The sequence below is a fragment of the Elgaria multicarinata genome, chromosome 2, assembly GCF_023053635.1.
Source record: "Elgaria multicarinata webbii isolate HBS135686 ecotype San Diego chromosome 2, rElgMul1.1.pri, whole genome shotgun sequence".
In the NCBI taxonomy this organism is placed as follows: Eukaryota; Metazoa; Chordata; class Lepidosauria; order Squamata; family Anguidae; genus Elgaria; species Elgaria multicarinata.
This window is the reverse complement of record NC_086172.1, coordinates 132122293-132143532: the sequence shown is the minus strand read 5'-3', so window position 1 is coordinate 132143532 and position 21240 is coordinate 132122293. Positions and strand designations below refer to the sequence as shown.

Sequence of the window (21240 nt, the reverse complement as noted above, 5' to 3'; positions counted from 1 at the left end):
TGGGTGCCTTACTGTTCAGGTGCTATCTGGGGATGGACAGCAGTTCTTACGGTTATCTTTAAAACGGAATCGGACTAGATATTCCTTCAAATTGAAGAGTGTCCTCTGTAAAAGAGGTCACAAGATCACCATACACAGCCTGATTTTGGCCCAAGGGGTGGCGAATTCCCATTCCTGTTTTAAACAAACCGCTGCCTGTACTGGGCAAAATGAGTACCAAATGTCCCAGCAAGAATCCATTTATGCATCTTCCTTCTCTTCCTTCTCTAGTAAGCAAAGCCAGACTTCAATTTCACCCTACAATACATGGGAGAGGCAGCTGGGAAATTGGATCATTGCAGCATAGGAGCAGAGGACAGTTTTCCAAACAATGTTTTGTTTCCCAGATGCTGTCAAGGTAACAAGCACCATCTCTGTATCAGGAGCGGGCAGCCCTGCCAACATGTATTAACATTACAGTCCAAACAGAGAACTAGAACCCTCGGGAGCCATTTTGGAAAACACTCACCCGGCCCTTGTTGTCCATCGTAATAGCAATCTGCATTCTTCTTCCCCTGCGGAAAGCAACCAATTGATCCATCTCTTCTTCGCTGATGTCCGGGGCCTCCACAGGGCTCACAAGACACTCTGACGCCCGTTTTTCACTGACAAGCCGCTTTCCCTAGAAAGGACAGATTAAGAGTTACAAATTCTTAAGAACACCCAAAGGTGTACTCAGTTTCCTGTCCTATGCAATCCATGTTTAAATGTACATATTTAGGGCAAGCACGTGTATTTGGTGCTAAATAAACAGTAATAACGGCTAGCAAATTCCACTTTGGCAGGATAGTTGATAGTTACCAATTTACCACTTGCAACCAATTTAATTTCTGAGGAAAAAAATATTTCAGTGATAAACTCAATAGATTGGACTAATGTTTATAATGAATAGATGGCTCTGTTATGGCACTGTAATTCTGTAGTAGCTCATTCCCTCAGATATAATCTGTTGGGGCTGCATGCCAGCAGTGGGCGGGGCCAGAGCCAAAAGAAGGCAGGGCCAACCCTTTCTCTCTCTCTCTTTTTCTGCCACCCCTTTCTCTCCCGCTCTCCTTCCCTCTCCCTCCCTGCCTGGCAAGCGGCATGGGAAGAAACAGATCACTCTTTCGAGAGGTCTGAACTGATCGTTTGCAGAGGGCTTTTGAAATGAGGTCAAGGGCCACATGCAACTCTAGGGCTGAAGGTTGCCCACCCTGTGCTAAGCTAATCAGTACTAAACTAATTTTAAAATTTTGTCAGCATGTAATTTTCCTTGCTCCAGGCCTCTACTAGAGAGATGTAAAGATCAACTAATGCCCATTAGAGCTGATGAATTTCTTTTGCTTTCATGCCAAAAAAGATTCTCGTCATTGGAATTGTTTCTCTGGATGAAAACAGGCATGACTAAGCAAAACACAGCAGAAATGATGTTGATTTTATTCCATGTAATTGAAAGTCTTGACAGGTTCTGATGGCAGCACACAGATCACATAAGACTCATCGATTTTGCAAGCCCACCAAAAAACCAAGCCAGTTTTTATTTGATCTTTGCAACTATATATTACAGTTAAAACTTCATCCAGAGGCTCAAGTTAAGGCAAGCACAGCAGCCCACAAATTTGGGCTGGACTTGTCAGCCAGCCAGAATTTATACTTGCCAGGATTCCAACCATTCCCGCAACCCTAGGAGGGGGTGAAGTTTTTCTCTTCAATAACACAGCATGAAATCAGAGACAGTACACACACACACACACACACACTTCATCTCTAAGCTGGACACACAAGCACAGCCAAAGTGCAGTGCAGCAACTAACTACAGACGTATTCCTGAGTTTGGAACCGGGGTTGGTGGATCATCCTTGCCACTGTGCTGTGCTTCAGAGTTGTTCCAGGTGCCTCAGAAGCATGGTGGGGATCATCCACACAGTTGTGCATGCTGCCCATCTGAGGTTCTCCAGAAAGAGAAAGAGCAGTGTGGGACAGCCCTAGCAGTTGTGTTGTTATACAGAATAGAACAGAGAAAAGGAAGAGGCTTTACAGACACTTTCCAATTCCTCTTCCTATATCCCTTGTCCTCAATATCTTCAGAAGCCAAGAACATTTTGGGAGAAAATTGTATTCTGGTCTCTCTCTTTCTCTCTTCCACCAAACAGGTTCGGATAAGGCTGCCATTTTAGGTGGCAGCCCTGTGCATCTTGTAATGCTTAATTCTGCCGTAGGGAAATGGATGCATGGATGCAATGGTACAAATTCACCATAAAGGGAGATGAAGGTTACAAGAGGCATGCTATAACAGCAAGGAAGAGGGACAGTACAAGTTGTCCAATCAGACTCCAGTCCAGCTAATACCTCTTTTAATAGGTACTTTTCCTTATCAAACCAGGAAGCACAGAACACAAGTTGATAAAACATTTCCTATAGGAAGCTACTCAACTGCTGCGATCATCATCAGAGGCTCTCCTGGTTATGCCACATCCTGCAGATTTCCTGATTGCTGCCAGATGGATGAGGGCCTTTTTTGTGGTGGCACCCACTCTCTGGAATACCCTCCCCACAGAAATAAAACATGTGCCAACCTTAACGCAGTTTAGTGCAAGTTGAAGATGTTTCTATTCACTTCGACATTTGATGATTTGTGATGCCTGACATTTTGATTTGTAGTTTATGTTCATGGATTACTTTTAGTATGTTTTAGTTATATTGTATTTAACTTATGGTTTTATTGTTGTAAACTGTCTAAATCTGATGTGCGTGACAGACAGTATATAAACATTTTAAAATAAATAAATAAAATACATCACAGGATATGCTGCGAACTACATCCCCTTCTCATATGAATATCAGATTGCATGCAAAAAGGCCTGCTGGTGTGAATGCACCTGTGCAGCCCAATCGTATGCATGTTCCACTTTATTTATTTATTATTACATTTATATCCTGCCTTTTTTCCTCCAGGGAACCCAAGGCAACATATATAATCCTCCTCCTCTCCATTTTATCCTTACAACAACAACCCTGTGAGGTAGGTTGGGCTGAGAGTCTTTGACTGGCCCAGAGTCACCCAGTGAGCTTCCATTGCTGAGTGGGGACTAGAACCCAGATCTCCTGACTTCCAGTCCAACACTCTAGCCGCTACACCACACTGGCTCTCACCTTGTTCAATAGGGCTTACTTCCAAGTGAGTGTGCAGAGGATTCCAGACTTACATGAACAGGCACATCTGATCTCAGAGAAGAGCCCTGTTCATTGGTACTCTGATAATAATTATGACCTACTTCACAGGCATGCATGGAAATAACTAAGGGATTCGAAAGCATTTCCTTACTATAATATAATATCTAAAAGATTAATAACTGGATTCACCCTGGATTGATTCAATTGCAACAAATATTATAATCAATTTTGAAAACTCCCAATCGTTTCTCATATTTGAACCTGTGTTTGAATTGGTAGATTTCCTTTTTTGTTGCAACTGTTCACACTCTTGGGGCTTCTAAGCATCAGTCATCCTTCATGAGTTCTTCCCTGCCTTTGATGTGTTGATTCTGACATCAGATAGCTGAATCCAAACATTTTGCTCAAGTCAAGGATCTGCTATTGCTTTACGATTATTCTAATGTTCATATAATTCTCTGCTCATATGTCAACACAGCCTAATGCGATGTGTTGTTTTGACTGCCACTGTGAACAGAGCATATGTCTCGACTGAGCAGTCCCCAAAGATGTCTAGATAGTTTTCTGAAGTGGTTGAAATGAATTTGCAATCCGATCTGGCAGTAAAAGACTGAAGGGTCACGCCTGTCTAAGTGTGAGCCATTTTTTGTAACTGCTGGAGTTTCACATCCATGACAACGATCTATAATTGGCTAAAACCTGCATGTTGTAGAGCAATAATAAGCAAACTTTAAGCTTGCAGGATCTACATTTTCAATAGAATCCCAACGCCCCCCAACCAGAGTCTGATGCAAAATAAAGCCTAAAGATGGCTGTGCTGGTCCATGAGTACACAATAATAATCCATAATCCAGGGGCAGCAGGGGATCCAAAATTCACAATTAGGTAATACCTTTATTGAGGCCAATTAAAATGCCACTAAAGATTGTACAAGCTTTTAAATTCTCCAGAACTCCTCATCAGGCTAAGTGGTATAAGAGTAGAATTTAGGAACACGGTGCCTCTAAGCACATGCTCAGACTAGCAATTTGCTTTCAGTTCCAAAACTGGAGCTCACACTCGTTTCACATGTGAAATCTACTCCTATTTTCCTCCAAACTTTCTTAGCAGTCTAATTTAGAAAGGGGAAAGGGGCTTTTTTATTAGCACTATTGTTAAGCCATTGGGAGTTGGAAATCCTTGCCTAGGGATCCACTAGTAGATCCTGATCTACCTTCTGCCTGCCCCTATTATATAGGTGTAATATTCTCACAAAGATTACCATCTAAATGCTATTTTAGTCTGCAATAAAATGGAAATTACTCTTGAATCAGTGGTGTGTGAATTGCAAATAAGTCCAATTGCACATGACGCTTGCTGGGTGGCCTTGGAGGTTGGTCTGAGTTAGGGCATTGGAGAACCAAATTTAGAACCTGCCCGAACATGAAACACAATGGATGATCTTATGGATGATGTTGGGTTGGTACACTGGAGAACCAAACAGAGGACCTGCTTGCATATGAAATGTGAAATGGGTGTCTTTTGGCAGAGTACAAATGACACATTCTTATGCATGCTTACTCACAAGGAAGTACCTCTATGATCAATGGAACTTTCTCCCAGGAAAGTATACTTCAGATTTCAGATTAACCTCACTAGGCTAAATAAAGTAATTTGAACCATCTATGATTAATATTAATAATATATCATTAACATGCATGATGAAAAAACAATAACAGCAACACAACTTGCCTTTTTATAGGCAACTTGTAGTCAGGGTAAGTTGCAATATAAAGAAAATTAACAGAAATATAGCAGTCGAATGTTACATTAAAAATTAAATAATAAAAATAAGTAAACCAGAACAGCAGCAACCAGAAGAACCTTGCAAGAGAGAGAGAGGGGGGGGAGTGTGGAGAGAACCATTACCTTCAGGCAAGGCAGCTGAGAAGGGGTTCGGGCCCTGGTGGAAAAAAATTCAGGCCCCCCCAGCAAGGGCAGACCAGCTAAAACTCTTTAACCAGCATGGCCTGTGGGCTGGAAGCTGGCTGTCCCAAGCAGCAGGAGGGCTCCCGGAGGAGGAAGGCCACCCGAGACCCAGGCGCCCCCCCCCCCAGCACCATTGGAAGGCCTGCCAGTGCCACTTGCTCTCCCTGCTTTGGGCAGGCCTGCTTGGATGCCCACTCCCCCACTCCGGCCCTCGATGAAGCCCGGGGAGCAAGACTGGCAGACCCTTGGTGGCAGCCTCCTCTAGGCCACACGGCTGGCTGGCAAGGGACGCTCCATGGCAAGAGATGTGCTGCGAGTCCCGTGGCCCTCGGGGCAGGGCCCTTGGCTGCCTCTTCCCCCTTCATTCCCTCTCCTGCTCCCCAAGTGCTTCCAGGCCCCTCCAACCCCCCAAGTGCCAGAGAAGGCCCCACCCCACCCCACCCCCACATCTCCTGTCAAAACGCAGAAGCAAATTTTCATATATTATCATTATTATTTTCTTTGAAACTCACAGATTTTACAATGGATGTCAAAAACAATCGACAAATAAGGATACTACCAAGAAAGACAAAAACATATGCAACATAGTGGGGTCCCAGGGGCCCTTCCGGACTGCCGGGCCCCAGTAATTTGTACCGGCTTCCCCCCACCCTCTCATCAGCCCTGCCTTCAGGGGAAAGGAAATCAAAGGTAGCTCTTGACCAATCTCCCAAGCAGGGTATTTGACACTACAAAGAAGCCCTTGCTCTAATCCAAGTAGTAATGACTAGGGATCAAGGGAGCTGTAATCCAACACATGAGGTTGGGGAAGGCGGAACTAATTTGTTAATATTTTTCTTGAATTTGTGGTTCCTAGATATGGGAAGGCATTTGAAATAGCAAATCTTTATGAATACATAGATCAATTATTTTACTTAATATGGAATCCAAGAGCGTTGGAAAAATGGGGGAAATAACGCAGTTCAGTGGAGGCTGGTGGCTCCAGTGTCAGTTGGGTGGTGAACCCATTCCGGGTTTCAGTTAGAATCAGTCAGAACTCGAAAGGAACTATTTAAGATGCAAAGGACCATGGAACGGATAGCGCCTTGTGAGTTCTGACTGGCTCTGCCTCACTGGCATTGGATCCACAAGCCTGCACTGAAAGAAGCCTGCACTGAGGGGGGAAACAAAGGTATCTCCCCAGCTCCTTTTGTTGCAATATACCACTTTTTTCCATTATAAAGACTTACCTTGGCTTTATTGTCCATGGTAACTGCCAATTGAACCCTCTTCCCCATCCTGAACGTAAACAAATGATCTGCTTCCTCGTCATCTTCCTCCTCCTCACTGCCGATCCCAAAGCCTGAGGGAGGAAGGCAGCTGGGTTCCCATTTCTCACTCACGACTCTTTTCTCCTGAAAATGGGACACACCTGGCTAGGAAAACTGGTTGTCAAGCTTCCATATTATGAATCTGTTTTTGCCTTAACAATCAGAGAGAAGAAACGATGAAAATGTCAGGCAGGGATCTACGCCAACACACTTTTCTTCTTTTCTTTTCTGGCCAGTGATGCAAACACCGTGAAATTCTGTCCAAAGAAACAAACTGGTCCTTTTGTCCAAATCACAGAGCAACCTCTGGAAAAACACACACATTGCACACTTATGAAGCTGACATTTGATGGAAATGTCAAAGGCTGAGGACACTGATGGAGTCACCATGCTGTGGGGCTTTCCTAATCAGAACTAGATGGTGTTACAGCATGAGTGTGCTGAGCTGACTTCAGTCTTGTATAGTCTACTCTTTTTTCCCCTCATAAAAACAATGACCCATGGTTCACAGACATGTTTAAATATGCCAAGCAATTTGAGAGACATCCCCTGTAGGAGCAACCTGCCCGGACCCTAAGGTCATCCTCAGGGGTCCTTCTCCGTGAGCCCCTGCCAAAGGAAGTGAGGCAGGTGGCTACCAGGAGGAGGGCCTTCTCTGCTGTGGCACCCCAGCTGTGGAATTTACTCCCTAAGGAGGTTCGCCTGGCACCTACACTATATTCTTTCAGACTCCAGGTGAAGACTTTTTTATTCTCTCACCATTTTAAGAGACTATAAATTTAATTTTAACTTTGCTGTTTTAAATTTGTATTTCTGCACCACTGCTGATTTTATCCTGGTTGTGCTTTTATATTGTATTTTATATAGGGTGACCTTATGAAAAGGAGGACAGGGCTCCTGTATCTTTAATAGTTGTATAAACCTTCTCTTGCATCCCCAAAGCAATCCGGTGAGGTGGGTCAGGCTGAGAAATTGTGACTGGCCCAAGGTCATGGAGTAAGCTTCATGGCTGAGTGGAGATTTGAATCCAGGTCTTCTCACTCCTAGGCCGTAGCTAGACCTAAGGTTTATCCCAGGATTGTCCTGGGGTCAAACCTGTTCATCTAAGTGCCACACAGGGTATCCAGCGCTCAGGCAGGGACGAAAACGGGATGATCCTGGGATAAACCTTAGGTCTAGCTACGGCCCTAGTTTAACACTTTAACCACTACATCAAACTAGCCTCTATTAGGGTGACCATATGAAAAGGAGGACAGGGCTTCTGTATCCTTAAGAGTTGTGTTGAAAAGGGAATTTCAGCAGGTGTCATTTGTATATATGGAGAACCTGGTGAAATTCCCTCTTCATCACAACAGTTAAAGCTGCAGGTGCTCTGCCCTCTTTTAAATCTGGTCACTCTAGTATAGCTCCTGCAGCTTTAACTGGTGTGATGAAGAGGGAATTTCACCAGGTTCTCCATATATACAAAAGGGACCTGCTGAAATCCCCCTTTCTATGCAACTGTTAAAGACACAGGAGCCCTGTCCTCATTTTCATATGGTCACCCTACCTCTATCCCATCAGTGAATATACTTTTGGCCCATGGCTTCATGGAGAATTCATTGAGGCCTGAAAAGTTGCTGGGATGGCACAATATATGGCCTCAGCGCCGTACTTGCAGCTGATGAGTGGAATCTACCGTATTTCTTCGATTCTAAGACACACTTTTCCCCCCATATAAACATCTCTAAAAATGGGGTGTGTCTTAGAATCGCAGGTGTTTATTATTTCTTAGAATCAAAGCTTTTTTTTCTGTTGGTGGTACTGAAATTAGCGTGCGTCTTACAATCGATGGCGTCTTAGAATAGAAGAAATACGGTATTAATGAGGGGGGTCTGTTGCCCTGCATAAACCAGCCATTTGTGATGACAAGGTTCTGGTTGCAGCCTCACCAGCTCTTCACTTACCTCTGCATTTTTCATTGGCTGTTCTGGCTGCCACCCAAGGTGATAAATCACACAACAGTAACCTGAGTCAACCCCACTGTTCTCTCCTACTTAGCTTTGACAGATCAGGTCTGTAACATGATCCTCCATGAATTAGAACAGACATGTTGAACCTCTCTCAGCCTGAGGGCCAAATTCCATTTCAGAGAAGCTCTCAGGGCCCACGTAACAGTGGTGGGTGGGGCCAAAAGCAAAAGGGGTGGGGCCAAAAATACCAGCATATTTTACCTTAAAGCTTTTACTGCCAGTAACTAAGCCTCAGGGGCAGCATTTCCACCTTTTGGAATGGGAAAATACTGCAGAAAAGCTGGGAAACCACCAAAGAATCAGCTGTTAGAAGAAGAAATCTGTTTAAGGTTTTTCTGCCGGGCTTTAAGCATTCAAGTGGATACATATAGAATGAAGTTCGGAACCTCTGCCTTTTGGGCCATGGCATTATCCCTATGGTTGGTGTAATTCTGAAGAAGCAAACAGCGAAAACAGGATTAATTCACACTGGTAGCCTGTTATATTCTAATGTGTGCTATGACCGTTTATGGTTGTTCATTATGTTATATAAACTTTTGTTTGATATAAGTGTTCACTAGGGTGTGCACGGACCCCCCAATCCGCTTCGTGGCCCGATCCTCTTCGCTCCGCTCCGCAGAGCGAGATCCGGCTTCGCCGCCATCACTACATGGACGGTGGCGACGCAAGATAAGCCACCCACCCACCCTGCCCCCTTACCTTCCTCAGTCACGGGCTTCAATTGAGGCCCCGGTTGAAGCCGGAAGAGGCCTCGGCCTTCACTTCTGTCTTCAACCGGGGCCTCAATTGAAGCCCGCGACGGAGGAAGGTAAGCGTCCCTCCTCCCTGCTCCCTTACCTGGCGCCGCCACCGCCGCATGGATGGCGGCGCTGGCAGCGCCAGATGAGTCCCCCTCCCCCCCCCCACTTACCTGCAGGCGAAGCTCCGGATTGAGGCGATCCTCTTCGCCTCGATCTGCAGCCCCCCTGACTCTCTTTGCCTCCGCCTTTTCCGGAGGCGAATTAGGCCGCCTCGCTCCTGCTTCGAGAAGCTGAGCACATCCCTAGTGTTCACCCCTTTTTTAGTAATTAGTATATTGTATATTACTATAGTAGTTGTGTGCCTTTGGCACTCGTTAGTTGCTATCAAATCTCCACTCAGCCATGAAGCTTACTCCATGACCTTGAGCCAGTCACGATTTCTCAGCCTGCCCCACCTCACAGGGTTGCTTTGAGGATGCAAGAGAAGGTCGGGGGGGGGGAGGAAAGGTAGAGGGCCTTTTCAGTGGTGGCCCCCCAATTATGGAATGAATATGCAAACCCTGCTCAGAGGTTTTCATGTCATGTGAACCCAGCAAACTGGATTACATGAGGGTTAAACAACCTTTGCATAACCCTTGCCTAACCCACGTTTGCACGATATGGAATCCCCATGTGGGGGTCGCCTATACAACTTGGAGCCCATGGAAACCGCAGCTTGATGTGGGTTAAATAACCCACAACAAGCTGAGGCATGTCATCTCAATGACATTGGGCTTTTCTACATGAGGCTTTAACCCACTACTTTATCAAAGCTTCTGCTTTCGGATTCTTTGTGGGATTCAGGTTGGCTCCTTTATATGTGCTTTCTTCGGGGGGGGAGGGACTTTCTTTCTCTGCCTTTCTATATGTTCCATTACACATCCACTAGGTGCAGCTGTGGTGTAGAGGAATTGCACAAATACACTAGGGTTTCATGCCGCCATTCATGAATATACCAGACTTTCCTCATTAGGGGAAAAATGCTAAAATAGTTGCAAAGCACAGGAGAGGCCCTGGAAGATAATGACGTTGTGTAAAGCACCCACAAACTACTGAGAGTGGGGAATCACGAGCACACAATAAATGCCTCATGTAGAAAGGCTCATTGCAAAGACCAACCATGATCTAAATAAGAAGAATATCCTGTTTGGATCGAAGATGTTCTTGCTTAGCACATGTCTTGCCTCCTGAACTTGCTTTTTGAATTCCTATTGTAAAACTCTGGAATATATCTGCAAGGTCTCTTTCCTTCCACCTTGGATTTCATGCATGTGTGCTTTTCCTGACGTTGTGATGGTCTTCCTTGCAGGCCTTTGCATGTGTTACGATTACATTCAAAAACCTGTAAATCATTCTGAGAGCTGAGAAAACCCAAAGTATGCTGCTCTGAATATCTGTTAATGTAATCTAGGCTTCCCTCCACACTCCCACCAGCCCCAACCAAGATGGCCAACGGCCAGGGATGCTGGGGAATGTAGTCCAACATAGCTGGAGGCTGCCAGATTGGGGAAGGCAGAATAATCTAACACATAATCTAAGACTTCTCTGGCCTTGTAAGAAAGGAATAGTCAAAAAGTCCCTTTCTCAGCAGAAAAGGGAGCAAGGCCTTACGTTATGGGCTTTGGTGATAGTGATGGTCAGACCATCTGGCCTTGCTTTCCTTGAGGTTACAGCCATTCCCTCCTGCTCTGCTCGCTTTCTGTCTTCTTCTATTTCCTGAAAAAGTGACATCCAGATCAGCTTACATTACAACAATATCAGATCAGTTTACACACATTACGACAATAAAACGAGCTGAACGCTAGAGACAAAACACATGGTCTCAAACAAAGGGAGAACAGTGGGGAAGCTTTCAGAAGTGGCACATTCTCGAGCAGAGGGCTGTCACCATTGCTACATTTCACAAGAACAGCCATATTCCTGTGCCTTCTATATACACCAAAACTTTACTAGGACAGGTGACAGGTTTTATTCCAAAAGTTGCAGGTGCTTTGAAGGAGGCTTCAGTTCATGTGCTTTGGATGCTTAGGGCTAAACTACATTAAATGCAGCTAATCCTACCGTCTTCTTTTCTTCTTTCTTCCTTTTTTCACTTTAGGGCTCATCTTGATGATGGCGCATTGGCGCCCGTGAGCCCCCAACCCCCCACATTTGCACTCCTTCGTGTTGGCCCCACAGGAAGGAGCGATTGCGGGGGGTGCATGTGAGGAGGAGCGCCCATGCACCGGGGCGCCCGCACCTCCTCGCATCCCAGTTTTGTTTTGTTTTCACCTTTTCTTTGGAGGAGGCACACCTGTGCCTCCCCACATCCCCATTTGTTTTTGTTTTGTTTTACCTTTTTTGGGCTTCTCCCCGTGCCGGAGAAGCGCGGAGGCAGGCCAATGGCCATTCAGCTCGCTGGCCCGCCCCCTCCCCCCTTTCTGGGCAGATGGCGACCAGTCAGGATTCGCCATCTGACCAGACACACCTCCGAAGCAGCTTTGGAAAAAATTGGGGGAAGTCCCCAAGTTTTTAAAATTGGAGCTTTGAGGGAAAGCCCTGGGATGGCTCCGCAATGGCGGCTGCGTCATATAAATGTCCTGCCGCCACTGCAGATCCACCCTGGGGCAAACCCCTCAACAAGACACTGGAAGTATACATAGAGCCAATCTGGATTGGGACCACCACGCCTGTGTTTGTGGAGTTAAACTTTCCCACGGTCCCACTTTCCCACCCTAAATCCCCAGCCCAGGTAGGGGCTAAAGAAAGTGGGGGGACTTCTATTGGAACCAATTGAGGGTGTTTTTTTCTTTAGCCCCTGCACCAGTGAGAGAGTAGGGGGAAATTCAGGAGGCAAGTGGATGGGAAAGTTTAAGCCCCCTTACTTATGCATTGTGGTTCTAATCCAGAGTGGGCCCCCACTAATTTATTCTGAAATTTAAAACAACTAGGATTGGCTATACAAGACACTTTTAACAGAGCATGTAGTTTAGCCCTTCATCTATTTTCACCTCTAATAAACAATAGGTTTGCATAAACATCCCCCCAGCACAATCTACTATTTTAGCCTCTTCTTTCCACATGGTAATAGACTGGGGGCCCTGGACCTGTAGGCCTGGATAAAATGCCCACCCCCACGCACCCCCACTCCTATCCCTGCTTGGTTTCTGTATGCTAGAAATATGCCCTGGCTGGGCATGATTCAAAAACGTGCATAACACAGTGAGACCTCATCCTTAATGACATTTCAGCCCACACTTGCAAATCGAAAGAGGAGGCATCACAGCATTTTTGGGTCTGAACCAACGAGACGGTTTCCCTCGCTTTATTTTCCGTGCTGGTGCCTCTCTTGGGTTAGCAGGTCCAGAAACTGGTCCAAAATTTCCCTTCAAGATTTTATCACATAATGCAAACCAGGTTAAAGGGAGGGGGCGAGATCCCATGAGCCTTGTTCCAAGTAGTGTGATGCTGACACCTATATACTTCCCATAATTTCTCTGCTTTGTCACACAGGGCAATATTAAAAGAATGTGAATTTCAAATTTCAATCCCGGGTCATTTCAACCATGCTTGAAATTACTGGTGCTAAATTAAACAAACATGTGGCTTTGAAGCAGGCCCACAATAAAAGGAGGGTTAAGACATGGTTGGCAAATTGGGCACACCCCCAAGTTTAACTCCGAAGTGTCTGAAAATAAACTAAAAGAGCAGCACCGTGTCTAAGAAGTTATAATCGAACATACCTGATATCTTCTCATAAGAGCTTCGTTCTTTTTGCGCAGTGCTGTGATTTTCTTATCCAATTCAACATCTTTTTGTTCTTTTTTCCGCAGCACGGCATCATCCACAGTGGCATCCTAATAGGAAAGAGCTTTAGTGGGTATCCACATATGGCCCAATAATAGGCAGGACCGTTCACCGTCTTTGTTTGAACAGGGGCGAAGGAAGAGGGAATGCCAGTGGCCCTACTTCACCCACGCCAAGAACAAATTGCTACGTATTACGGTTTTAAGACACAGAAAATCAGTTCCCGGCATCCACTTTTGAAGTGATGTAATAAAGTAATGTTTTAATTAAAAGCTGAAATGAAAAAAAATATACATTGATAAAGATAGGCAAATATAAAAGGTCAGCTAGACTCCATCCGTTATTGTGATATTGACACTGAGATTTAATTTATTTTTAAAAAAATCGAGTTTAAAAGTTGTTGGGGAATGTGATACAGATCTATACTATATTGTGTGGTGGATTTTCATCAACGATTATGATGTCTGTTAACAGTGAAAAGAGGATATGTAAGTAAAAATCGGTAGTTATATTTGAAATGAGTGGCTAATCTTGGTTAATGTATTGCTTTTCTGTAATTGAAATTTTTCAAATAAAATAATATAATAAATATATAGAAACAGAACAGCACCTTTTTTTCTTTCATTCATTTTTAATCAAGCATGCTTAAGATGTAACCTGAATTTCATAGAATATAGTAGCAGTAGTTTACTACTGCTAAGCTCTGTTGGCCAAAGCATGGCTTTCATGTAAAATATTTAGAATATGGTGGCGAATTCCAGTTTGTTTAACCAAAACTAGCAGAGATGCTCATTCCTGGGTTGATGGAGCTCCCTTATGCAAGCTGCACTGACCTGTCCTGTTCCAGAAACTAGCAGTGTGTGATGTTTGTGGAAAGGAATTGGTGAGGCCCCTGGGGGTGTAAGTACCCCCATTCTTCCTTAGCCAAATACTCAGTTTAATGTTAAATGTAGAGTTTGAAGTCTGTGTCCACAGTTTGAAAGGCACTTCTGATTCTGAATATTCTCCTGTAAATATGAAGATTTCTAATTTGATGTAGATTTTGAGCCAGAAAAATGGAGTGCATTTTTTTCCTGTTCTCTCCCATAGCATACCTTTTGCAGTGGAGGAATTATGTTTCATTTACACCTGAAGCATTTAGGGTGTAACGAATCTACAATTTAAGGACTATCCCGCACCCCTTTTAGAAACTATACACCAGTAATTAAGGCGTGTTACACCTATGTTATTGGAATTTTGCATTAAAAGATGATAGCAGTTGTATTACCCTATAATTTCAGGAGGCACTCAAATGTCAACATGTTGTCTAGTCATGAGATCTCTCCGTTAAAAAAAAGGTGCTTAACATTCAATCTGTATTTAATGCATTAAATGTTTGTTCATCATGCTGGTGAACTCCTGGCATCTATTTGTGACATAAGCTGTTCACAAAGCCAGTGGAATGGGGGAAAGAATGTCCAATAAATGGGGGCCAAACGTATGGCTACACATTTTGGCAGGAGAGAGGATGGAAGGGGAGACAGGAGTGCTGAGCAGGCATGAAGGTTGTCAAGAGGGATGAAAAGTGTAAGACTGGCTAAGTAGTGGACTCAGTTGAAGGAAGAGAGAGCTAAGAAGAAAATGCAGAAAACCTAAAAAAGGGGGGCGATTTGGGCACGGGAGGCAGTGAACTCTTGGCAGGAAGCGATTGGACTGGAAAGGATGATTTGGAAACAGAATATTTGTGGGTCTGTGAGTGGAAGGAGCATAGGACTGCCAGGCCACACGCTGAAAGTGGTCCCGTCCCTTTGAGGGCTGTTCATTAGGCCCTCCTTTCCCCATAGTTACAGCCCAAAGCATTGAGGCCTTAGCTAGACTGATACACGGGATCGCCCCTGTGTGTCCAGATGACGCACAGGGGATTCTGAGATCAGGGAGGGATCATCCCTCCCTGGCCCCGGGATAAAGCCCTACACCTTGGGCCCGGTTTTTCCCACAGTCTCAGGCTGAGCCTGAGACCACCAGCATGTGGCCCGTTTCTGTGGCTTTTCCCAGCTCCACGCAATTACTCACATGGAGCCGGGAACTGTGCCCATCAGGGCTAGGGTGGGGGGAGCGGGGAAATATATATATATATATATATATATATATATATATATATATATTAAATCCCTACCTTTAGTCGCTCCAGCACTCGTGTGCAGCCAGCCCTTTAAAAAAATTAAAAATGGCGGGCACGACGCCTCTCTTCTTGAGGCCGTCGCATCTTACGTGTAAACGAGGGTGAGATCTCGCATTATTCACAACGTGTGGTCTCCCCTCCTCTCCCCCTGATTTTCAGGTAGGTCTAGCAAAGGCCTGAGTCTGGAAACCCTGGCAAGTCTTTAGGGTGAAAAAACACAGGGGCAAAGGCCACGTTTCCAGGGGGCTATGGGTCTGGGACAGATATGATGTTGGGAGACTTGCCACTGCCCCCTAGAAAGTCCCATGTATGTGGGGTGTCCTGGTGAACAATGTAGCAGAGGCCAACCAGGCAGGGGGGCGGGCAATGGTATGCATAGAGGCTGGCTTTACAGGGGCCTGGAGCAAATATTTGCACCAGTTCCCTGCCTTTCTGGGGCAAACCTGCAAATTTCACATACCAATCTCTTATTTTGTTCCAGGCTCCCAAGAAATAGATAGATCCATAGATAGATGATAGATGAATAAATAAGTGCTGACTCAGTTTAAGTCTAATATGCAAATTTTGTTATGAGGAATATTTTTTCCTGCAGGAGAATGAAATATAGGCTTCTCTTATTATAATCAATCATCCCAGCTACACAAGCAAGTTACTGACATTTGCAAGTTGATAAATTGTCACGACAGTTTTGCAGAACTGGTTTAAATTAGATTTGAATCCTACCTGACCAGAATATTCAGAGTCCCTGCTGATTTGCATATCTCCTTCTTTATATGGGTGAGCTCCATCCATGCATAATTAGGAGGGGAGCTAGAAGGGAGGAATGCGCATATGCAGAACGGAACCAGCGCAATGTGCATTCCAAAATACGCACCTTTAATTCTGCACATTACAAAAATATGGAGTGGCCCAGCCACATTCCATAAGTGTAGGAGACATTGTGAATCTGTGCAGAGGTAGTCATTAAAGTCTATTTATTTATTTATAATCCACCCAATAACCATATTTCTCTGGGTGGATTACATATCCAAATTACCTAAAGACATATCAAGTCTGAGCAGATGACATAATGTCATATAACAACACGACCTATTAGGAATATAGAAAGCTGCCTCATTACCATTGGACTGTCTTGTTCCATACTGTCTACAGCAACTTGCTGCTCTCCAGGTGTTTGCCAAGCTGGCTGGAGATGATGGGACCAAAATGGTTCTGCCCCCCCCCAAAAAAAGAAGAAGAAATGGGGGGAAAGGGAGAAATGGAGGTAGTGTTTGGAGACCCAGTCTACCCAAAGGCAATTCCGTGCATGTAGTTTTATGAACTGATGCCAAATCATACAGCATAAGAACACTGTGCAGAATCCTCCTTCTCTTACGCAGAATGTGGCCACTCGAGTATTGCTGGGGGCAAGGCGATTTGACCACATAACACCTATATTGTGCCAGCTGTACCTGTGTGTTTCCGAACCCAATTCAACATGCTGTGTTTGACTTTAAAGCCCTAAATGGTTTGGGACCAAGTTACTTGAAGGACCGCCTTCACCCATATCGGCCATATCACTTTAAGATCAGAAAGAGAGGCACTTCTCATTTGCCCACCTGTGAGGGAAATTACAAAAGGTAAAAATACAACCCTCTGGTCTCTTCTTTGTATTCCTGAAAAGGTGCAATCACCAAATGTGGAAGTAGTATGTGTGAGCCCAAGTTCATCTTCAAGAGTTGGCCTGAGCCATCTCGTAAGTCTGAAAGCCGTGTTGCTGTTCAGATTGTTGTCAGGGCCGGCGCTTCCATAGAGGCCAGTTAGGCGGCCGCCTAGAGCGCCACAGTGGTAAGGGGGTGCCCAACGGCGTGCCCGGAAGTCGCCCTCCCACTCCCAGAGCCGCTCTGGCCGAGTGAGGGCACCTTCCGGGCGCGCCATTCCAAAGCCTTCCGCCCCGCCCCAGCATCCCTGGCTTGGCTTCAGCTGGGCTTTCGCCCAGCAGCCGAAGCCAACCTGGGACACTGGGGGGCGGGGGCGGGCGGCTCCATGTTCTGACTTCCGGCATGCACCGGACGTCAGAACGTGGAGCCGTCTGACTGCCCTCCCCCAGCTTCCCGGCTGAGCGCTCCCAGCCAAAGCCAAGCCGGGATGCTGGGGGGAGGTACGCGCTGGAAGTCAGAACGTGGAGCCGTCTGACAGCCCTCCCCCAGCGTCCCGGCTTGGTTTCGGCTGAGCACCCAAGCCAAGCCGGGACACTGTGGGGGGGGGAGGAACGGCTCCACGTTCTGACTTCTGGCGCGCGCCAAAAGTCAGAACATGGAGCCGTATGACTGCCCTCCCCCAGCATCCCGGCTTGGTTTCGGCTGGGCCCTCGCAGCCAAAGCCAAGTTGGGGGAGGGGAACAGACGGAAGTGGAGCTGCCTGCCCACCCACCCACCCCACCGCAGTGTCCCACCAAGCCAGGAGGACTTCGGGAGAGGGACAGGTAACCTGTCCGCCTACCTGGGGTGGTGGGGGATACGGTGGGGTGGGAGGGGGTGAAAGCAGGTCACCTTGCCTAGGGTGCAAAAAGCCTGGCACCAGCCCTGATTGTTGTTCACTCAAGTTTGAGTTGTTTGGAAGCCTTCGATATTACTTGAACTACCAAACATTTCAGCACTACTGATCTCCTTCATTGTTTTTTCTTTAAAAAAAAGCGGAGGAGATGTGTGGATAGTGTCCTTATATGGTTTAGTCGCTAGATGTTACTGGACACAGTCATATCTGGGTTGAATTAGCAGTTTCCTCTTGCCTTTGTGTTCTTGTTTAAGAAACAAAATAAAGGTCCTGTCTAGCTTCCTAACTGGTGTATCCTCTAAGCCAGGTTTCCCTCCAGAAATGTTGGACTTCAATTCCCATTGCTAGCTGTGTTGGCTGGGGATGATGGGAATTGATGGAAGACCTAAAGACAGTAGTGCATGTGCTGGTAACTTCGAGGCTCAACTTCTGCAATGCACTCTACAAAGGGCTACCTTTGTGCCTAGTCCGGAAACTTCAACTGGTTCAAAATATGGCAGCCAGGTTGGTCACCGGTACACCTAGGGGTGACCATATTACACCAACTTTAAAATCACTTCACTGGTTGCCAATTAGTTTCCAGATGAAGTATAAAGTGTTGGTTATCACCTTTAAAGCCCTACATGGTTTGGGTCCAGGTTACCTGCGGGATCACCTTTTCCTGTACAATCCACCCCGCACACTCAGGTCCTCTGGGAAGAATTTACTCCAGCCAACAAAAACAAGGCTGACAACTATTACCCAGAGGACCTTTTCTTCTGCCGCTCCCAGATTGTGGAATGGGCTGCCGGGAGAGATTCGTCAACTTAACAGTCTTCCGGAATTTAAGAAAGCCATAAAGACTGATCTCTTCCAGCAGGCCTACCCAGCTGAATTTTAAGATGCCTTTTAATAATGTGGTACTTTTAATAATGTATTAGTTTTATATGTTTTAATCAATTATATGTATTTTATGGTGTTTGCATTTGTGTTGTACCCGACCTTGATCCAGAGGGAGAGGCAGGTAACAAATAAAATTATTATTATTATTATTATTATTATTATTATTATTATTATTACATCTGGAGAGGGCCAGGTTGGGAAAAGCTGCTCTAAGTTTTCCATTGGAATGGCCATCACAGCAGATATTACTCCTCCTAAGTGCCCCTGTGCAAACGGGATTGGAGCCAAAGCAGGACAACTGAGAAACAAGAGGCAAGAATAAGCATGCTCAGGTGAATCAAAGGTACGCATTTTTAAAACAACAAACACACACTAAAACCCAAAGTGACATCTGCACCACTCTCCAAAACAGCCCAATAAGGACGGTACATGCTGCACTAGCCTGCAGGAGCCACCGAATATTGGGCATCCATTGTGAAAGAAAACTGGAAAGCTTGGTGGTGGTGGTGGGGCAGTCTGGGAAGAGTGAATTGTCCCACTTGAGCCCCTAACATATAGTGGCCCCGTTCAGAAGACACCTTAAACCACGGCTTTAACCATGGTGGTTAAGCCAGAAAGCCCAGCTATGTTCAGAAGACACCTTAAACCATGGCTTTAACCACAGTGAATAAGGCTTTCTGGCTTAACCACCATGGCTAAAGCCATAGTTTAAGGCGTCTTCTGAATGGGGCCAGTATCTTGGAGAACGGCATGGTTAGCTAGCAGGAACCCTATAAAAGACCATTCCTGTTAGAGGGTGATAATATACTACTGCAACCTTTTGTTGCAGGCCCCACCTGCTTTTGTTATTTGAAATCTCTCCCATACTTGGGCCCAAAGACGAATCTGCAGGAGATTCCATTCCTTCCTCCATTCCATACATGCACACACAGCAGCAACAGAAAACCCACTGAATTACCCCAGAACTGCAAAACAGCATTTTGCAGCCTGACACCGATTCATGGGGGAACGCCGGCCAGCCCACTGAAGCATGGTCAGCGTTTCTCTTCCCGGCTGTTGCTGCTGCGTTGCAGTCTGTCAGTGACAAGTGAATGCTGCTGCTGCTGCCAAGCCAGTGCTGGGAAGAACGTGGGCCCTGCTGCCCCGTTGGATGGAAAGCCACACTCCCTTGGATGGAAAGCCACACTCCCTTCGCCCTCTCCGGCATAAAGCTCTTCCGGGGAGTCCGGCACCCGTAGGCCACAGTGACTAGAGCAGGGGAGTTATAAATGGCTCAGCCGAACAAACGTGCGGTGGCTGTGAATCAGAAAGCACGCCTGGTTGCATGGAAAGAAACAGAGGGGCTGAGGGGAGAGGAGGCTGGGAGGGAGACTCAGACACAGAGAGAGATCTTTTTCTATTCACGTGCAACAGAAGCGGGGGGGGGAAGCAAAGCAAGGGGGCAGTTAATCGAAGCTTTGTGGAGATTTATTTCATTTTAATTTTTTGCACGGTATATCCACCCCCTTGGAGTCTGTAAACCCACTGCCAGTCCTGGGAGGATGGGATTTTCTCACAGATTTTGGTTCTGGCTACAGGATTTCCCCGCATGCTTTCAAAGTCAGCTATTTATGATATGAAAGACTCAGCCAGAAGCAAGGTTCACGAGAGAAAGAAAACCTGGGGGATGGGGAAGGCAGAAAAGGACAGGGCCGCAGCCCAGGATTATTAGTATTATTTGCTGTGCCAGCTAATGCACAATAAATGTCCTCGGTCTTTGCACTGACAGATGCAGCAGCTCCAGTCTCCCAGTATTGGGGTGGGCAATGTCCATCATTGCCCTATAAACTGGATGGTTTTTAAATTACCCCCCCTACACACACACACACACACACGCACACACAATTTCTCCTCCACCTCCTTTGTGGGAGCTCACTTGCCCTCCTGAAAGAGAGCCACATAATAATCTGTGGCATGAATACCACCTCCCACATCTGCCGGCCACATATCTGCTAGCCGAAAACAAGATACCCCGAAACGGCACTGCAATTGAAACAAGAAAAGAAAGGAGAAGTCATTTCTTGGCTCACTGGATGCCCAAACGACTCCCCTAAGATCCCTCCCGCTGACAACAAAGGCGGCACTCACAGATCGGTGCATTTTGGACATCAGAGGTGAGGTGAGGCGGATTCCAGAGCAGAGCTAAAAGAGGAGAGCCATCCGTCGGCCTCTCTCAGTACTGGCTGCACAGCATACAAGATCATGTTTTGATTACAAAAGCCCTGTCTGGGCTCACAGCCAAAAGCACTGGCTGCTGCCTAATATACGAAAGCAGAGGCAGGCAGGCAGGCAGGCAATCACCGCGCCGCGTATGTGTCCTCCTCTCTTCGTCCGCCTTTCTGTGGGAATCCTGAACCTCTTTGCTACTCCCTGTGACATCTTATCACTCCCTAACCCACACCTCAGAGTGAGGAAACCCTGGGAGATACAGAAGGGCACCCAGGCCTTTCAGTGGCTGGACTTCACATGTGGCCTGTTCATGGGGGTTGTTTGTGTCGTGGGTTAAATATACAACAGACTGGCTGGTGAGCGAACGTTCCTAGCAAACCCAGAGAGTTTTGCAAAGTTGAGACCAA

General features: G+C 46.0%; 1 protein-coding gene across 1 annotated transcript in view; it reads right to left on the bottom strand.

The window, feature by feature from the left end:
* Window positions 1-21014, bottom strand: part of CCDC9B (coiled-coil domain containing 9B) — an 80411-nt gene extending 59397 nt beyond the window's left edge. The window contains exons 1-5 of the mRNA XM_063117729.1: window positions 20753-21014; window positions 12984-13097; window positions 10873-10977; window positions 6390-6554; window positions 509-661 (exon numbers count right to left, since the gene is read on the bottom strand). Of these exons, the coding sequence (XP_062973799.1) occupies window positions 509-661; window positions 6390-6554; window positions 10873-10977; window positions 12984-13097; window positions 20753-20773 (558 nt within the window). The 5' untranslated portion in view covers window positions 20774-21014. The remainder of the gene's footprint in view (window positions 1-508; window positions 662-6389; window positions 6555-10872; window positions 10978-12983; window positions 13098-20752) is intronic.
* Between the last annotated feature and the right edge of the window lie 226 nt (window positions 21015-21240).